The sequence below is a fragment of the Perissodus microlepis genome, chromosome 12, assembly GCF_051167445.1.
Source record: "Perissodus microlepis isolate ML-2025 ecotype Zambia chromosome 12, ASM5116744v1, whole genome shotgun sequence".
Lineage (NCBI taxonomy): Eukaryota > Metazoa > Chordata > Actinopteri > Cichliformes > Cichlidae > Perissodus > Perissodus microlepis.
Genome location: NC_140472.1, coordinates 12736316 through 12753125, shown reverse-complemented (window position 1 = coordinate 12753125; position 16810 = coordinate 12736316). Strand labels below are relative to the sequence as shown.

The following is a 16810-nucleotide window of genomic DNA, read 5'->3' as shown; positions in this document are numbered from 1 at the left end:
TTCTTTAGAGATAGAATTAGGAGCTCAGTTATCTGACAGGGACTTGGAGTAGAGAGTAGGTGGTTCAGGCATCTGGCTAGGATACCTCCGGGGCAAGGTTTTTTGTCGTACTGGGAAGACGTCCTGGGCCAGACTTGGGACTCACTTGAGAAATTTTATCTCTCAGCTGGCTTGAGAATGACTCATCGTCCTCCCAGATGAGGTGAAAAAGGTGGCTGGGGTGAGGCAAGTCTGGGCTTCTCTGCTGAAGCTGCCTCCACGACATAAACGCAGGTAAGTGGTAGAAAATGGATGGATAGATTGAATGCTTTCAGGACACTGATAGATATTGGTATTGGTAGTATTTTTAGGTATTTCAGGTTTCACTTTTCCACTTCTCACTGAACCCCAGCAACTCAATCACAATGAAATTACACAAAGACATATGTCAAACAGTACTGACCTTCACTTTGGCTGGCTGCTCAATTAACCCCCTCTGCTTTGGTCTTTCCACCTGCATAGTTACAAGTACACACTCGCTCATAAACATTCACACACAGCCACATAAAGAAAGTCATAACTGTTTTGAATAATTGATTGCTAGTGAAATTGTGTGGCTCTAGGGTTTCCAGGCTATCAATGTCCCTGTTTCGGGTCAGTGGGTGGCGAGGAAAAAGTAAACTTCTCATGCGAATTACTCATCATGTACCAGCCCTAAACACTCACCCCCACCCCCACACACATTTGGATAAGTTGCATCCTCACCTGGGATGCAGAAGATGTAAAAGGAGGGAGACCAGCGTAAGACCACTGAAACACTGTAGCTTTACTCTTTTTCTAGCTTACATGACCTCTGGATGGTGGAGAAATTCTTCCAGGACCATGAGAGGAAGATGCCTCGGGACAGTCTGATCACCTCTGAGAATGACAGTAAGCCCATTAGCATGCTTTTACATATTCTTCAGAGTTTTTATGACGGCAGCACATTAATTCTTTGTGGCTGGGATGATACAGGTCGATTAGATTTACAGGCCTTTACTGAAAAAAAAATCTAATTTCTACACAAATATCAACATGTTTATTAGGGAAAACGTTGATATTGGTAAATACTCATTAGTTAAATAGAGGAAGAGCTTTTGGTCTTTGTGGTAGTTGTAGCTGTGATAACTGATTTGAGTGTATTTTTCTGACAAAACATCCTAATTTATTGAGGTTAATGTTCAATAAGATGAAGTACAGTTACTTGATGTCTGCCTCTAATTAATAAAATCATTAAAACGCCAGCTATTGCCCAGCACAAAGATGTTTAATCACCCAGTTCTTGCCTCCTGTTCACTCTGCTGCATATTTGGGAGCTGGCCTCTTGCCCTTGGCTGTCTCCCCCATCCTTGTGGGCTTAGTCATCCCGTCTCCCTTCATTAAGCCATTGTTTGCCTCTTTTGTGCCCTTCTGCTGCACCCAGCCATAATGACCCATGTGCTGGCCACTCCGGTTACACTAAGGACACACATCAAAAGGCCGACTACATAAATATCTGTTCAGTCTGTCAGTGGTCCTCTTTGTTTTCCTCTTCATCCCCCTTTAGTGCACAATAGTTCGAGGTGCACAATGAGGTAGGTTAAGCTCCACCAGTGAAAGGGTTCACTGTGGTATTGGAGATGTGAAAAAAAACCAGAAGGGCTGGATTTATAAAGAGGTTATCAGAGGATGAAAGATTTAGTTATGTTGTAGAGAAGTCAGATGTATTTATCTTAAAAATAACAAATGTAAAGTTGCAGGAAAAACACAGCACGATAATGTTAAAAATGTTTTATATCATAGAATACAATATTCAGAAAGAGAAAGAATTAATACTACTCAACTCGCTGCAAACCTAAAAAAGCTCTTAAAACAACATCTGGTCTGTGAAATAGCAGGAAGCCTACATGTCTTGCTTTCAGCAAATCTTTCCTTTCTTATTATTTTTGTAGTTTCTGTGTTTGCAATATGTACTTTATACTAAATCTGCACTTTGAAACATCATTATACTGTATCAATTATGACTTAACATGATCAATAATGACACACATTTGCCAGTTTTTAACCAGGAGATCTTAAACTTTCCAGTAATCTAATTATGATCATCACTCATGTTGAGTAACTTAAAAAAGTTGTCTAAGACCTAAGTTTGTCTTTTCTGTGGACCCTTAAATTAAAGGCATCACTTTAAAAGGCACATTCTTTGCTACAAATATGCTCCTATACAACTAAACTACAGTCTTAATTTTTAAATTCATATATACTCAATGGACATTTTATGGAAACTTATCCTACTGGAATCAGAAGATGAGTACACTGTGGTCATAAAGGGATTGACATGTTCAGCAACAATACTCAGGTAGGTTGTGCAGGGTGTTTAAAGGATGATATTTAAGGGACCATGAAAAACCTGAACTGTCGATAAAGGGCATGACAGATTCATGCTTTTGTGTTTTTACAACAAATTTTGACTCTACAATCCAAACATCACAGCAGAAATCACCCAGAGAAAAAGCCTTGCTGCTCACTGGACATTTTCAAACCATTCTCTGTAAACACTAAAGCATCTCTGAAACACTCAGACCATCTGGCACCAATGACGATGACACATTCAAAGTCACTTAGAGCAGCTTTCTTCCCCATTCTGATGCTCAGCTTAAGCTTCAGCAGGTCATCTTGACCTCGTCTATGCGTCTAAATGCATTGAGTTGGTGCCATATGATTTGCTGATTAAATATTGATTTTAAAAGACAGCTGAACAAGTGTAACTAATGAAGTAGCCACTGACTGTATTAAGCTGGGACTCTGGTAACAGAAAATAGAGGGGAGCCTCAAGGTCATGAAGATTGCAAAGACTTAATGGGTTCCAATGTGATGAACACTCATCTATTTGTAGTGTGCTCATATCAAACTTGCCCTGATGATTAAAACAAAGTTTAGTTTGTGTGAGAACATCATTTTTAAAAGACATGATACCACAGATTATCGAATTTAAAAATGAAGCATAAGATAAACTGATTATGAGGCAAATGCAGTTATTATGGCTAAGATGAAAAAAACAAGGTATACTCAATTCTTTAATTAATTTTCATTGATAAAATATCTGTCTCCCATTGTTCACACTGGACTGGATTTTGCAGGTACTTATGCAGATGAAGGTTAGATGAATCCCTGAAAGGCCCTAGTCTTCAGCTTGTTTATTAAAAATACTTTAAATAAGCAAAATTACTAGAAAAAACAAAACAAAACAAAAAAACTTCATTGGACTTTATTTATGTTTGACTTTTGGCAGAAAAATAATTCCATGCACGTGTTTCGTTTCTTCACACAGATGCTCCACTACTGTTGCCACCAACACACTTTGAAAATCATTTGAAGTTCTTTTGATTTTCCTCAGTCATCACAGTACTATCATGCCTTAAAACATGTGATAGCATGAGAGAGGAAAGGAAACTATTTAATTTAGCACGAGCCAACTTCACAGTATCAAAAGATAACTTTCTGTGAGCATCGCAGTGAAAAGAAAGCAACAGTACTGACAGATTGACAGTGTTATGTGAGTATAAATAGTAAGAAGTTAACAAAAAGTAATGTTTAAATGTCAACTGCAGGTGAACAAGATGCAGATTTGTCCTTGCAAGAGGAACATGAGAGTAAAACACACAGAACAAAAAGAAGAGATGGTGACAGGCAGAAAAAGAAGAGGAGAAATGAGAGAAGAAAAGGAGGAACAAGGGCGGGAGAAGGGGAAGAGGATTTACAGGCCGTATCTGAGAAAAGAGAAAGAAGCAAGCGAAAAAGAGCTAAGAGTAAACAAGAAACAAGCAGAAGAGAGAACAACGAAGAGGAAGAAGCTCAACTGACAGGTGGCAAGGGAACAAAAGCAAGAAAGGATATCAGAAATGAAAAAACACGCAGAATGGAGAAGGAGGAAGTGCGAGAAGTTGATGAAAATGTTGATAAGGGAAAAAAGAAACAGGGAAGTACCAAAAAGGGAGAGAAGAAAGAAGATGGAGGTAAACAGCTGGTAAAGGAAAAAGCCCGGGACATAAAAAAGAAAAAGCACAAAAAGGCTGAAACAAGGTAGTGTATCATCTTATAATTTCACCTTATCTATGGAAAACTCTGTCATTTAGACAAAAAAGGGCCCTAAAAGACATTAAACACAATACTACTTAATGCTTCAGTTCAGAGCCAGAGACAAGTGAAGAGGACGATGATGAAGAAGAGGACAATGACAAGGATGTGGTGAGGCCGGAGTGTCTCTCTCCAGAGGAGCTGGAGAAGCTGAAGGAGGCAGTGGATGAGAGGAAGAAACTGATCCAAAGTCTAAGGGGAAAACCCTGGCCAATGAAAAAGAAACTTGTCACTTTAAGGTACTTCATATGGATAAATCATTCTGATTTGTTCTGCTGTAATTCAAAATACCAGAAGTATTTTGAACTCTAATATTTGCTTTTTTATTTCAGGGAGTCTCAGGAGTTTGTGGAAAAATATGAAGGCGCCTTGGGAAAGGGAAAAGGCAGGAAGCTCTATGCATACAAAGTCCTGATGACCAAGGCGAGGACTTACTTTTACTTCTTTATGTAATCATTAAATAACATAAACAAATACACGATTCATTAAAAAAAATTATTCATATCATTAGAAATGGATGAAATTCCAACGGGACTTTGAAAACTTCAAAACTGCATGCATCCCATGGGAGATGAAAATAAAGGAGATTGAAAGTAGGTGTGCTTTTATTTTTTAAATACAAAGGGCTGCTCAATAGTCGCATATATCATTTCTAATTTCCAAGGCCTTATCTTTTCTGTGAGAAGCAGGATAGCTTACATTGTGGTTTTATAGCAGATGCACATATTCATTTGTTCATATGTTATTTTGTACTCTGCTCTGCAGGTCATTTTGGCTCCTCAGTTGCCTCATACTTTATCTTTCTGAGGTGGATGTATGGCATCAATATGATCTTGTTTGGTCTGACCTTTGGCCTGGTTATGGTACCGGAGGTATGCTGTCTTTTTTTTCATGCACCGCACCTGAATTATGTCTTTTGCATTTCCCCCCAAAAACGATGTAATCCTTCTCTGTGCATTTTGCTAACAGGCATTAATGGGGCGACCTTATGGGAGCATGCCAAGAAAGACTGTCCCCAGAGCTGAGGAGGCCAGTGCGATGGACTTTGCTGTTCTTTGGGACTTTGGGGTCAGTGGGTATTATTTTATTTGTCTTTGTTGGCAATTTCTCCTCTGATGTAGTAATAAATAGTCACCTCCAATTAAAGTATTGTATCCACAGGGTTACGCACAGTACTCAGTCCTCTTCTATGGCTACTACAACAATCAGCGTACGGTTGGCTGGCTCAAGTTTCGTATGCCTCTGTCTTACTTCCTGGTTGGTGTCGGTACAGTGGCCTATAGCTACATGGTGGTCATCAGAACGTATGTTTGCTATGTCTATATACAAAAGACAAATCTATTCTATCCACAGTGTTTTAGTGAATCATGTACTTACTTTTAAATTAAAGGATGGCACGTAATGCAAATGAATCAGGGGTCGGCGATGATAACAGCTTCAATTTCAGCTGGAAAATGTTCACCAGCTGGGACTACCTGATAGGAAATGCTGAAACAGCAGACAATAAGTTTGCTTCCATCACCACCAGCTTCAAGGTTAGTGCAGCTCACTGTCTGCTTTCCAGTATGCTGATTAATGCAAGCCAAGTATCATACAGTGCATTACATTACACTCTACCACTTCTTCTACCACTATAGGAGGCAATCTTAGAGGAGCAAGAGAGCCACAAGGATGACAACATCCATCTGACTCGATTCTTGCGTGTGCTGGCCAACTTCCTGGTCTTGTGCTGCTTAGCAGGAAGTGGATACCTCATCTACTTTGTAGTGCGCCGTTCTCAGAAATTTGCCTTAGATGGACTGGAGAATCACACGTGGTGGGAAAGGAATGAGGTAGACATGAGAGAAAGAGAGAGGGAGAATTAATGAGAAATAACATTTACAAAAGGAAGTTTATGAATAATTTTGGCAGCAGGCAAAACTTGCTGAGGTTTAATTAAATAATATTTAGAATTTGTCCTGCAGTTCTTGTCCAAGGCCAAAATAGTGACAATAAAAAGTGCAATCCAAACCCCTTGCAGATATTGAACTGAATAAATGCATACTAAAGTATTCTAGAGTCAAATGTTCATCAAAGGACATCTGTCTGAAAATCTGTCTGAAAGCTAAAGACCTGCCTATAAGCTACAACTCTGCAATCATGGCATGTACTTAGTTTTCACAGGAGTGCACACCGTTCATGTCAATGGTAATATTCTGCCCAGATTTACAGCGATCACAGCCACCAGCTATTCAGTTGCATCAAATGTCATTTTTGTAAGGCGTTATACAAAGTTACACACTAAACAAAAACCCATGCACTCCCAAGTTGTCCTCAAAGTAATTAAATTAGTTTTCTGATGTATTTCTCAGGTGAACATGGTCATGTCATTACTGGGGATGTTCTGTCCAATGCTGTTTGATGTAATCAGCACCCTGGAGAACTACCACCCGCGGGTTGCCCTGCAGTGGCAGCTCGGTCGCATCTTTGCCCTCTTCTTGGGAAATCTCTACACCTTCATTATTGCACTCATGGATGAGATCAACCTTAAAGTGAGAAGTCATTGTGTATCGATTTATGAAATTGTAATTTTATAGGATGATTAATCCGAAGTGTTTGTCTCAGAGGAAAGAGGAAAAGGTAGTGAAGTTTAATATAACCATGTGGGAGGCCAGTCTTTACAATGGCACCGTTTCAGAAAACAGCACCGCTCCACCCGTCACAATCCACCCTGCTGATGTGCCCAGAGGGCCTTGCTGGGAGACAATGGTAGGCCAGGTCAGTGTGCATGTGTGCGTCTGTACTATTATGTAACTAAGTGATGTAATTGTTGTTATGGCATTAGGCTGTTGATACCAATAAATAAGAAAATGATAAAATTAATGACAATATGAAACAATCACATGAATATAGTGGGTAAAATAATTTAACTGCAATGAGGGGCCACTGGACGAGGCCATGAAGTATTTAGCCATGTTTTGTTTGGAGATCAAATCATTATTTCACTCAATGACATGCAAATAAATTAATACTTCTGAGCTGTCTCTCTCTGTTAAAACATAACTACCATAAAAATCAGACTCTGTGCATTTCCAAAGAAATGAACTAACTTACAAATTCAAATAATTATTTCCCCCATTATTATAATGCTTTAGTTGAAAATCAAAGTAAACATTGTGGATGCAGTTTGTACTTTAGTTAACTTTGTATTAATGGATTTCTGTTGGATTAACTAAGGAAACATACTCTGATCTTATTGTTAAAAGCGATAAACATTACAAATGTTCGGGTGCTTTTATGTTGAAATAAAACTGTTGTTTTCAGAGTGGGTGATGATGTTAATTTTGATGTTGACAAGAAATTAACGCTAAACGATTTCCTCATTTGTAGGAGTTTGTTCGCTTGATCATATCTGACACAATGACAACTTACATCACACTGCTGATTGGTGATTTCCTGAGAGCAGTTCTTGTTCGTTTTCTCAACTACTGCTGGTGTTGGGACCTAGAGGCTGGCTTTGTGAGTCATCTTTTCTATCACTTATTTGTTACTCGAATTTAAAAATGTCACTCTTTGGAGAAAAAAAAAGTGTGGCAAAAGTAATAGTTGCCTTTAATTTCTCATTTGTAAAAGCCATCCTACTCTGAGTTTGACGTCAGTGGGAACGTTTTGGGCCTGATCTTCAATCAAGGAATGATATGGTAGGAAAGCAGCAATTGTTTCACTCAGAAGATTCTTATTTCAGGATGGTGTTTTACTTTCAGCTAGGTTCAACATGGTTTTCATATATATAAAAGCCTCTTACTAGCTCAGCATCTGGCCTGCTTTTTCTAATCTTTGCTTTAATCTTTGTTTTCAGGATGGGTTCCTTCTATGCGCCCTGTCTGCCTGCCTTAAACGTCATCCGGCTCCATGTCTCCATGTACCTGCAGTGCTGGGCTGTTATGTGCTGTAATGTGCCACAAGAAAGGGTCTTCAAAGCCTCTGGTTCCAACAACTTCTACATGGCCATGTTGCTGGTCATCCTCTTTCTGTCCACACTGCCTGCCATCTACACCATTGTCTCCATTCCCCCTTCATTTGACTGTGGACCCTTCAGGTAATGACACTAGTTCAGGGTATCTAGCTTTAAAATATAAATGACTTGGGTTTTTATAACCACTACCATCTTTGTAATAGTGGTAAGAACCGCATGTTTGATGTGATCCACGAGACTCTGGAGTCTGACTTTCCTCCATGGTTTAGCAAAGTTTTCAGCTATGCCTCTAACCCTGGATTGGTGCTACCCTTCATACTTCTTATGGTGTGAGTTAACAGCAGACTATGTAAATCCATAAATAAATATATTTCACAATGCTGTCATCATTTTCTCTCAGTGTTAAAGTGGTAAGAACTTTGGTGGTAATCATGTGTTATTTTATCTTTCAGACTGGCCATTTATTACTTGCAATCTACATCCAAAAGCTACAGAGAAGCAAATGTGGAGCTGAAGAAAAAGCTACAAATGGTCATTTCAGTTTTGTTTTTCCTCTAATGTAGCACGTACTGCTGTAGCTGTTTTGTGGTTTCTCTGACCAGAAATTGCACCTGAATAGCATTCAGAATCAAGTGATGAGTTTTGAGAGTAAAAAATATCCCAAGAAATTTCATGTATGTAAGTTGGATGTTCTCTAGGTTTGTTTTCATAGTTAATTTTAGCAGTTTTAGCAGCACTGAAGTTCACAAAGAGACCGCCCGAGGCCACTGTGATGCATGACTGCTGTCACGCAATTGTATTAGTGTTATCTCTCCAGCAGAGAGCAGCAAAGGCTGACAGTTCAGATCTATCCAAAAACCCACTACAGGTTCCACCAATAACAAATCTGCAGAAGAGATGCTGGGTAAATGTATGTGCTTGCTCTGAGTAATCTGAAAAATAACACGTGGGGTTTTATTTTTGTTTTTGTATTTTGTCTCTTGGTGATTTTTTTAAGCAAAATGAGGAGAACAAGAGGAAGAACAAACGAGCAGCACTGAAAGCTCAAATGGATTTGGAGGAGGCCAGAAAGACTGCACAAGAGCAACAAAGGAACAACAATGCTTCAGTACAGGATCAAGAAGGTGAGTCTTTTGAATTCAAATATTAATAAAGAATATTAATAAAGAAGGTAAACCTGAAGATTTAAGATGATTTAAGATAATTCACAACTTCAAGATTCGTCTTATTGTTTTATGAAATTTGACTTTGTTCTGAAATTAACAAACGTAAAAGTAAAAGTTGGGATGCTGTAAAATGGAAATTAAAGAGAAATATTAATAGCACCATCAGTGCTATATTAATATCAAATACTGGATTTTGAAAAAAAATTTATTTATTTATTTTTTACCATTTGAGAAAAATATCAACTTATTTTGAATTTGATGACAGCAACACATCTCAAAAACCCTGGGGCAGGGCCATGTCCCCTCTTCTTTTAACAACTGTCTGTTAATTTTGGAGAATTGATGAGAGCAGCCGCTGGGCTTTTGGCAGAGGAATGGATGCTAGCTGCTTAACAATCCTGGGTCTTGAAATGTCTTTAATGGGCAGAGGTCTGGACTGCAGGCAGAGCAGTTTAGCACCAGAATATTCTACTATGAAACCATCCTCTCCTGATAGACTGTCATGCTGAAATATGCAAGGTTATCCCTGTTGCTCTAAAACCTGTATGTACCTTTCAGGAATATGTAAGTTGCCATTTCCATAGGCAGCGATGCATCCTCATACCACCAGAGATGCAGGCTTTTGAACTCTTTAATGATTAGGGTCAGGGGCGATTCTAGGTTCAAACTTTTAGGGGGGCTCAGTTCCCAGTCATAATGTCCTGCATAGAGTGCCTTGTATTTAACATTAATGTAATATGCTGTTTACAAATATCGTCAACCCTTTTCACCTTTTAAACCCCAAGTTACCTAATTAGTTGGATGATCTATTGTAGTGTTTCAGAATAATTCAGAGTGAATAATCAGAGATTTCAGTCTAATCCACCCATTTTAAAATGGAGCCTTAAAGCGATCAAACCTGTGGCAAAGGCTCAGTTATTAAAGGAGTTTAAGAAGTAAGATGAAAAACATACACAACATTATGTGAGTCTCTAATTACATAGAGGCAGTCCACCAAATCATCAAGCACTTAAAGTAGCATTATTCAGTATAGACACTGGAAAATCACCCTGCCACTCCATAGACTTGTACATGAAGCAAACTGTAATAGTTGTTTTATATTAAAGTTTTTGAATTCATATAAATGCTCCCTTTGTTATGCAATCTCAGCACAGAGCAACATGTACCCCAATTTCACGAGTGGATAACATATTTGTATTCCGTCACATCAATGTAGTGGGAGTCATCCTGCCATGTTTAGAGTGGAGTTAATCCTGTAAAATGCTGCCATTCATACCAGTATACTCTCTTTAGAATCTCTGTCTTGTCTCTCGCTCTTTCCACCCTCTACACTTAACTAGAAAATAACAAAAATATAATCTCATAATAATTATTATAAGAGCAAGTAAGGGATCCACAATGGACAACAGGACAACAGCTGTGAAATTATCATTATTGACTATGGGTAAAACAGAAGTTGCGGCTTTATCATTTTTGATAAATTTGACCACATGTTCACTTTGAGCTGCCTCTTTTTGCTCTCTCTCTCTCTCTTTGCTGTCATCAGCCCTCTCTATCCTCTTTTCTCAGTCTTTGTGCCGTCACCGAAAAGTTAAATGTGAATGAAAGACATAAACTGATCCACATCAGTTTATAGCAATATTAAGACTTATTTAGTGTATTGATAACAAGCCACACTACTGAAGCAGCAACACCTCTGTATGAGCGCGCTGTAACATCACGACATCAACAACACTGGATATTAAACCTGTTTTCATTCTATCCTGTACTTCTGTCAATAGAAAACTTAGGAAAATATAACATCTGAAGATAATGAGGATGGATGAAGAGTACTAAGATATGCTGTCATCACAATTATTATTTTAGTTACTTTTAGGGGTGCTCTGATTAAATTTGGGGGTGCTGGAGAACCCTCAAAGGTCTAAACTTGCCTTTGCAGAGGCTATAGCATCCATGTTTTCCAAAAAGAGTTTGAAATTTCAATTAATCTAAGCATAATGCTGTTGTCCACTTTGGCTCAGTTGGTTTTGAATGAGTTTGACCCAGAGAAGACAGCATGTCTTCTTTGCATGTGCTTTAATGTCCATTTGTAAGTGCTCATGAGAGTTGGCAAAAGTACAGACATTCTGTGCTTAAGTAGAAGTACAAATACCACTGTTAAAAATACTCCAGAAAAAACTGAAGTACTAATTCAACTAATTTACTCAAGTAAAAGTAAAAAAGTACTGGCTCTGAAATATAGTCAAACCAAGAAAGTGAAAAGCAGCTCTTTGGAGGAGGTTTCTATTTTTTTGTGCAAAGCTAACTGAACCTTGTGCTATATTAAAATAATGATAAAATAATGTCAGTAGATGTGAATACAAACTATAACTCTATTTATATAGTATATATAACATATAGATATATCTACATTTATCCTATTTTCTGTTGCATACATAATAGAGGTTGACGTTGCTTCTAAACAGTAAAATATACACATGAAAGTTCTTGCAGTTTCATGCGATAAATTTGGAAACACAAGTTTTTTGCAGATGGATGAGCCTCTGCTTATCTTTGCTTCTGAGAAACTCTACCTCTCCAAGACACTCTTAGAAAGAACCCAATCAATGTTACTGACCTATTGCATGTTAACCTTCTGAGATATTTTCCTGTCATAAATTCACAAATTCATAAATTAAAATTGTACATCTTCTCAGTTTAAACATATGATATATTTTCTTTTTTCTATTGTGAATAAAATATGATTTGTAAAGTTGAGTGAGCTTGCAAATCATTGCATTCTGTTTTTATTTAGATTTTACATAGCATGACAACTTTTGCTGAATTAGCTAATGAGATTTTTTTTTTCAAGAATAGATTAATCTGGAACACAGAAGCAGTATTCGTCTTCGTAATATTAGCAGTAAAGGTTTACAATGTGAACTGTCAAATGTTATTTTCCCCACTGGATTATACTCTGTGTTGATGGCGGTTAGCAGTGTCATTGTTTTGTCCCCACACCTGAAATCATAGATTCCTCTTATTTTGATTGCAGATGATACAGATATCCACGTCAGCGGTCAGAACCCTCCTCCTGTTGGCGGCAGAGGACGCCAGATGCCATCCAGCAGAGACCCTGGCTCAAGGACCTACAACCGTGGCAACCACGGGCCTTCTGGATACCTGCCTGGTTTTGCTCGGCAAACTGAACCCAGGATGTACAGGGTGCCGAGCCTGCAGAGACACTGACACAACAACACAAAACAAATATGGGAAAATAAAGCACTTTACTGAGAAATTCATGCTGGACTGATAGTAGTTAGTGCACATTAATCGCTTCTCATGAATATGTTTTTTTTCCTTTACAGTCTGTGTATATGATGAAAAGATAGATGAACTGTACTGTCACTCCTTTGTTTACTAAATATATGTTAACAAGAGCAGTGCTTGGTTTTCTTTTTAATTTTACATTACAGTTCTCATGCAGTCCTTGTCTTAAAGCTATTAACCAACTAAAAGCACCCTCCGGATCTGCAGACTTCCAACAAGGTCAACAGTCCACTTCTCTATGATGTGTAGAACCATGTTTTTAGCCTAGAAATTTCAAATACCGCAAATATCTGTATTTCATCTGTATTTCTAAGAATATAAACATCTGTATTTCCTACGAATGGCTCCAGAGTCCAGTAACCTAGCTTTTTTTTTTGATCGATCAAGATAAAACCATACTTTCTGTGTTGCAGGTTAAGCCAAATTTGACTGTATTCCTCAGGACTGATTATATTGAATGTGGGGAAAAACTAGATTGTGAAAAAACCTCTTAAGCCTTTTTTTTAAAAATACAATTTCAGATGTCTTGCTTTGAAATGATCTTGAACTGTGGAATCCAGCAATGCCTCATTTGGACATATATGAATAAAACTCAACCCTTTACTGGTGCTATGACACCAAAATATAATGGGGTCTTCCTTCACTTCTTCAGCCTTCAAAGTAACCAGCCTGGTAGTTTCTTAGAACTGTGACTGGGGCAAAGTATTAAACAATTCATTAGACACGGAGGCCATTTAACCTAACTACCAAGGTTTAAATGAATCATTCACCTCTTGCTGGACTAGATGCTCAGCTTGACTCTAATTTTTTATCTACATATGGTAAATATGATACAATCCGTGAGTTTTAATTGCCACATCAGAAGCCAGGTTATTAAATTTTGCCAAAGCAAAATGAACAAAAATTCAGATTTGACCCTCATCATGTAGCAGAGTTATCTGACTCGTATCATCTGATAAATGAGCGGCCTTATCAAGTGTCCCTACAGCTAATTGCACTCTGCACTTGCTGGACACTGAACAGTCCTGTCAGTCAACCTGACATTTAAATCAATGACGTAACACCGTTAGCCAAAACTAACATTAATTGAACTTTAGTAACATGACAGTCTATATTTACACTGATTCATCTCAGTTTTGTGCAGATTTGATTTGATGAAGTTTTAGATCTGCGCAATTTCCAGGTGGCTGCTGAGGAATAACTGTTGTTTCTACATTATTTATGACAACAGGCTAGCAAGCTCATAATGCAACAGACCTTCAGTGTCAGTCAAATCCACTTCTACTGATGCTCATGATCAATTCATGGCGAGTAAGCATTAAGTATTAATTCTGCAGTTATTTGAGATCCTGAGAATTGAGTAAGTCCCTATGCTTTGTTCTTTCACCGGCAGCCAAGGGGCTGTCAATCACAATATTTAGTGAAAGCTGACGCAACTTTGATAAGCAATAAAGAATCTGCATCCTCTCTGTACGCCAAGACTCAGTCATAATCTGCCCCACACTCTATTTGTCCAGGTAATTCCAGTCCTCTGATGCCCCCTGTTTCACCCTCCTTCTGGAGTTGTGTTTTGGCTCTGTCCCAGTGTCCCTCTCTTCTGGTGTCCCTCTCTTCAATGTGGCAGAAAACTGAGCCATGACAGGTTGCACATTACCGGATATCTCAACGTCAGGTGATTGCAATGGGCATCTTTTATTCACTAATAACAGAGAAGGGAGAAGTGAGGCATTGTGGTAGTATAAGCACTGATTTGATTCCTTGGAGGGTGTCCAGTTTTGGGTTCGAGAGCAAAGGTCAGTACGGTTGTCTCTCTAGCCCTGCCTGAGTTTTCACAGAAGACTCAACATGCTTCACAGAAAGATGTGAAATTGTTGAGACCAAGCACAGGCAATGCTCAAGTGCCAAAAACTGCACTTCTTAAAGGAGCTACTATAGACCAGCCCTTTAAACAAAGTCGGGCCCTGATAATGAGCAGCGTTTCACTAGAAATAAGCATGTGTACAGAAATGTTTACACAGGAAGTGGAAGCTCACTTCAGCTTCACTAAATGGACCTGCTGACTGTGTTTTTGGTATCAGTGCCTTTTGGAGCATTTAATTAAATGATCAATTCTATGATTGCTTTGGGTGATAGCCTGGACTTTGAGCTTGGGCAGTTCTTTACTTGTAGATGCTGCCGCAGAACCTGAACCCGGTTACATATACCTGTAATTGTGGAGAATTACCCGCTCGTGCTTTGCAGAGACCTTTACAAAATGGTGAAACATTTCTTGATTTAAGTTTTATCCACATGTGTCAAATCTATCTCTATCTGTCTGTCCGTCCAGTGGACAACCTCATGTTTAGCAGCATTCAGCAGTGTTAGTTTAAGGAATTCTTCCAGGCAGTTTTATCACAAACGACTTGTCAAAACACTGAATGAATTTGACCAATCAAAAATTGCTACTTCCTGTTAATTTAAACTGAATTTATTTGCAGTTTTGTTTCACTTTAACAGAAGAAATGACAGCAGCTATCACCTTCTCTTATTATTCTACAGGGTGGACAATTTATATGGATACACCGTAATAAAATGAGAATGGTTGGTGTTATCAAAGTCCTGTTTGTGGCACATTAGTATATGTGAGGTGGCAAACTCCACAAGATGGGAGGTGACCATGGTGGCCATTTAGAAGTCGGCCATCTTGGATACAACTTTTGTTTTTTCAATAGGAAGAGGGCCATGTGACACATCAAACTTATTGGTAATGTCACAAGAAAAACAATGGTGTGCTTGGTTTCAACGTAACTTTATTCTTTCATGAGTTATTTACAAGTTTCTCTTTGTTCACAGCCATTGACATGTCGAAGAGGTTAACACGTGAGGAGCGAATCGAAATCGTGTTGATATCTGGTGAATGCAGTAACCGGGTCATTGCAGCAGATTTCAATGCAAGACACCCTACGAGACCACCCATCTCCCATGCTACAGTTAGCAAACTGCTTGCTAAGTTTCGTGAAACTGGTTCAGTGTTGGATTTGCCAAAATGTGGACGCAAGAAAACTGTCACTAATGAAGAAACATCAGTGGCTGTCCTAGCTTCATTCAGCAAGAGCCCACAGCGTAGCACTCGCCGCATGTCACTGGAGAGTGGCATCAGTCGCACATCCCTTCGGCGGATATTAGCTACTCACAAATGGCACCCTTACAAACTCCAGCTACTGCAGCATCTCAACGAGGATGACCCAGATCGGTGCACAGAATTTGCAGAATGGGCAAAACAAAAATTGGAACAGGACCCTCAGTTCATGCAGAAGATTTTGTTCAGTGATGAGGCAAACTTTTATGTGAATGGTGAAGTTAACAAACAAAACCACCGCTATTGGTCTGACACTAACCCACATTGGATGGATCCCTCCAAGACTGTTGGAACAACAAAAGTGATGGCTTGGTGTGGTATATGGGGTACAACGATAGTGGGTCCATTCTTCATCAATGGAAACCTCAAGGCCACTGGATATTTGAAATTGCTACATGATGATGTGTTTCTCTCTTTATGCACTGAAGCTGGCACGTTCCCTGAGTTTTTCCAGCAAGATGGTGCACCACCACATTATGGGTGCCAGGTCCGAGCATTCCTAGATGAACAGTTTCCTGGAAAGTGGATTGGTCGTCGTGGGCCAGTTGAATGGCCCCCAAGGTCTCCTGATCACCTTAGACTTTTATCTTTGGGGTCATCTGAAGGCAATTGTCTATGGTGTGAAGATACGAGATGTGCAGCACCTGAAACTATGGATACTGGATGCCTGTGCTGGCATTTCTCCTGCAGTGTTGCTATCAGTGTGTGAAGAGTGGGAGAAGAGGGTTGCATTGACAATCCAACACAATGGGCAGCACATTGAACACATTTTATAAGTGGTCAGAAACTTGTAAATAACCCATGAAAGAATAAAGTTACGTTGAAACCAAGCACACCATTGTTTTTCTTGTGACATTACCAATAAGTTTGATGTGTCACATGGCCCTCTTCCTATTGAAAAAACAAAAGTTGTATCCAAGATGGCCGACTTCTAAATGGCCACCATGGTCACCACCCATCTTGAGGAGTTTGCCCCCTCACATATACTAATGTGCCACAAACAGGACTTTAATATTGCCAACTAGAGCAGGGCGATATGACCAAAAATATTTATCACGATATACATTTGAAAATTTGCGATAGCGATATAACTGACGATATAATGGACACTAGACAAAATACTTTACA

At 38.9% G+C, this 16810-nt stretch overlaps 1 protein-coding gene across 1 annotated transcript; it reads left to right on the top strand.

Annotated features, from left to right (window-relative positions):
• The first annotated feature begins 737 nt into the window (after window positions 1-737).
• tmc1 (transmembrane channel-like 1) lies at window positions 738-13125 on the top strand. Its single transcript, XM_084946426.1, has 21 exons — window positions 738-909; window positions 3114-3137; window positions 3609-4080; window positions 4185-4373; window positions 4467-4557; window positions 4646-4727; window positions 4900-5006; window positions 5104-5202; window positions 5296-5438; window positions 5525-5669; window positions 5772-5966; window positions 6486-6665; window positions 6739-6891; window positions 7504-7632; window positions 7747-7814; window positions 7973-8212; window positions 8293-8418; window positions 8542-8620; window positions 9087-9213; window positions 9290-9319; window positions 12290-13125. Exons 1-21 carry the CDS (start codon window positions 837-839, stop codon window positions 12481-12483), a joined length of 2946 nt encoding a protein of 981 aa, XP_084802552.1. The 5' UTR covers window positions 738-836; the 3' UTR covers window positions 12484-13125.
• Window positions 13126-16810: the final 3685 nt, after the last annotated feature.

Bases quoted from the DNA above. Each gene is read 5' to 3' on its own strand.
- tmc1 (XM_084946426.1), top strand. From the start codon at position 837: ATGGTGGAGAAATTCTTCCAGGACCATGAGAGGAAGATGCCTCGGGAC. The intron at 5,967-6,485 runs GTAGACATGAGA...TGTATTTCTCAG, and splicing joins CGTGGTGGGAAAGGAATGAG to GTGAACATGGTCATGTCATT. The intron at 8,621-9,086 runs GTCATTTCAGTT...GATTTTTTTAAG, and splicing joins TGAAGAAAAAGCTACAAATG to CAAAATGAGGAGAACAAGAG.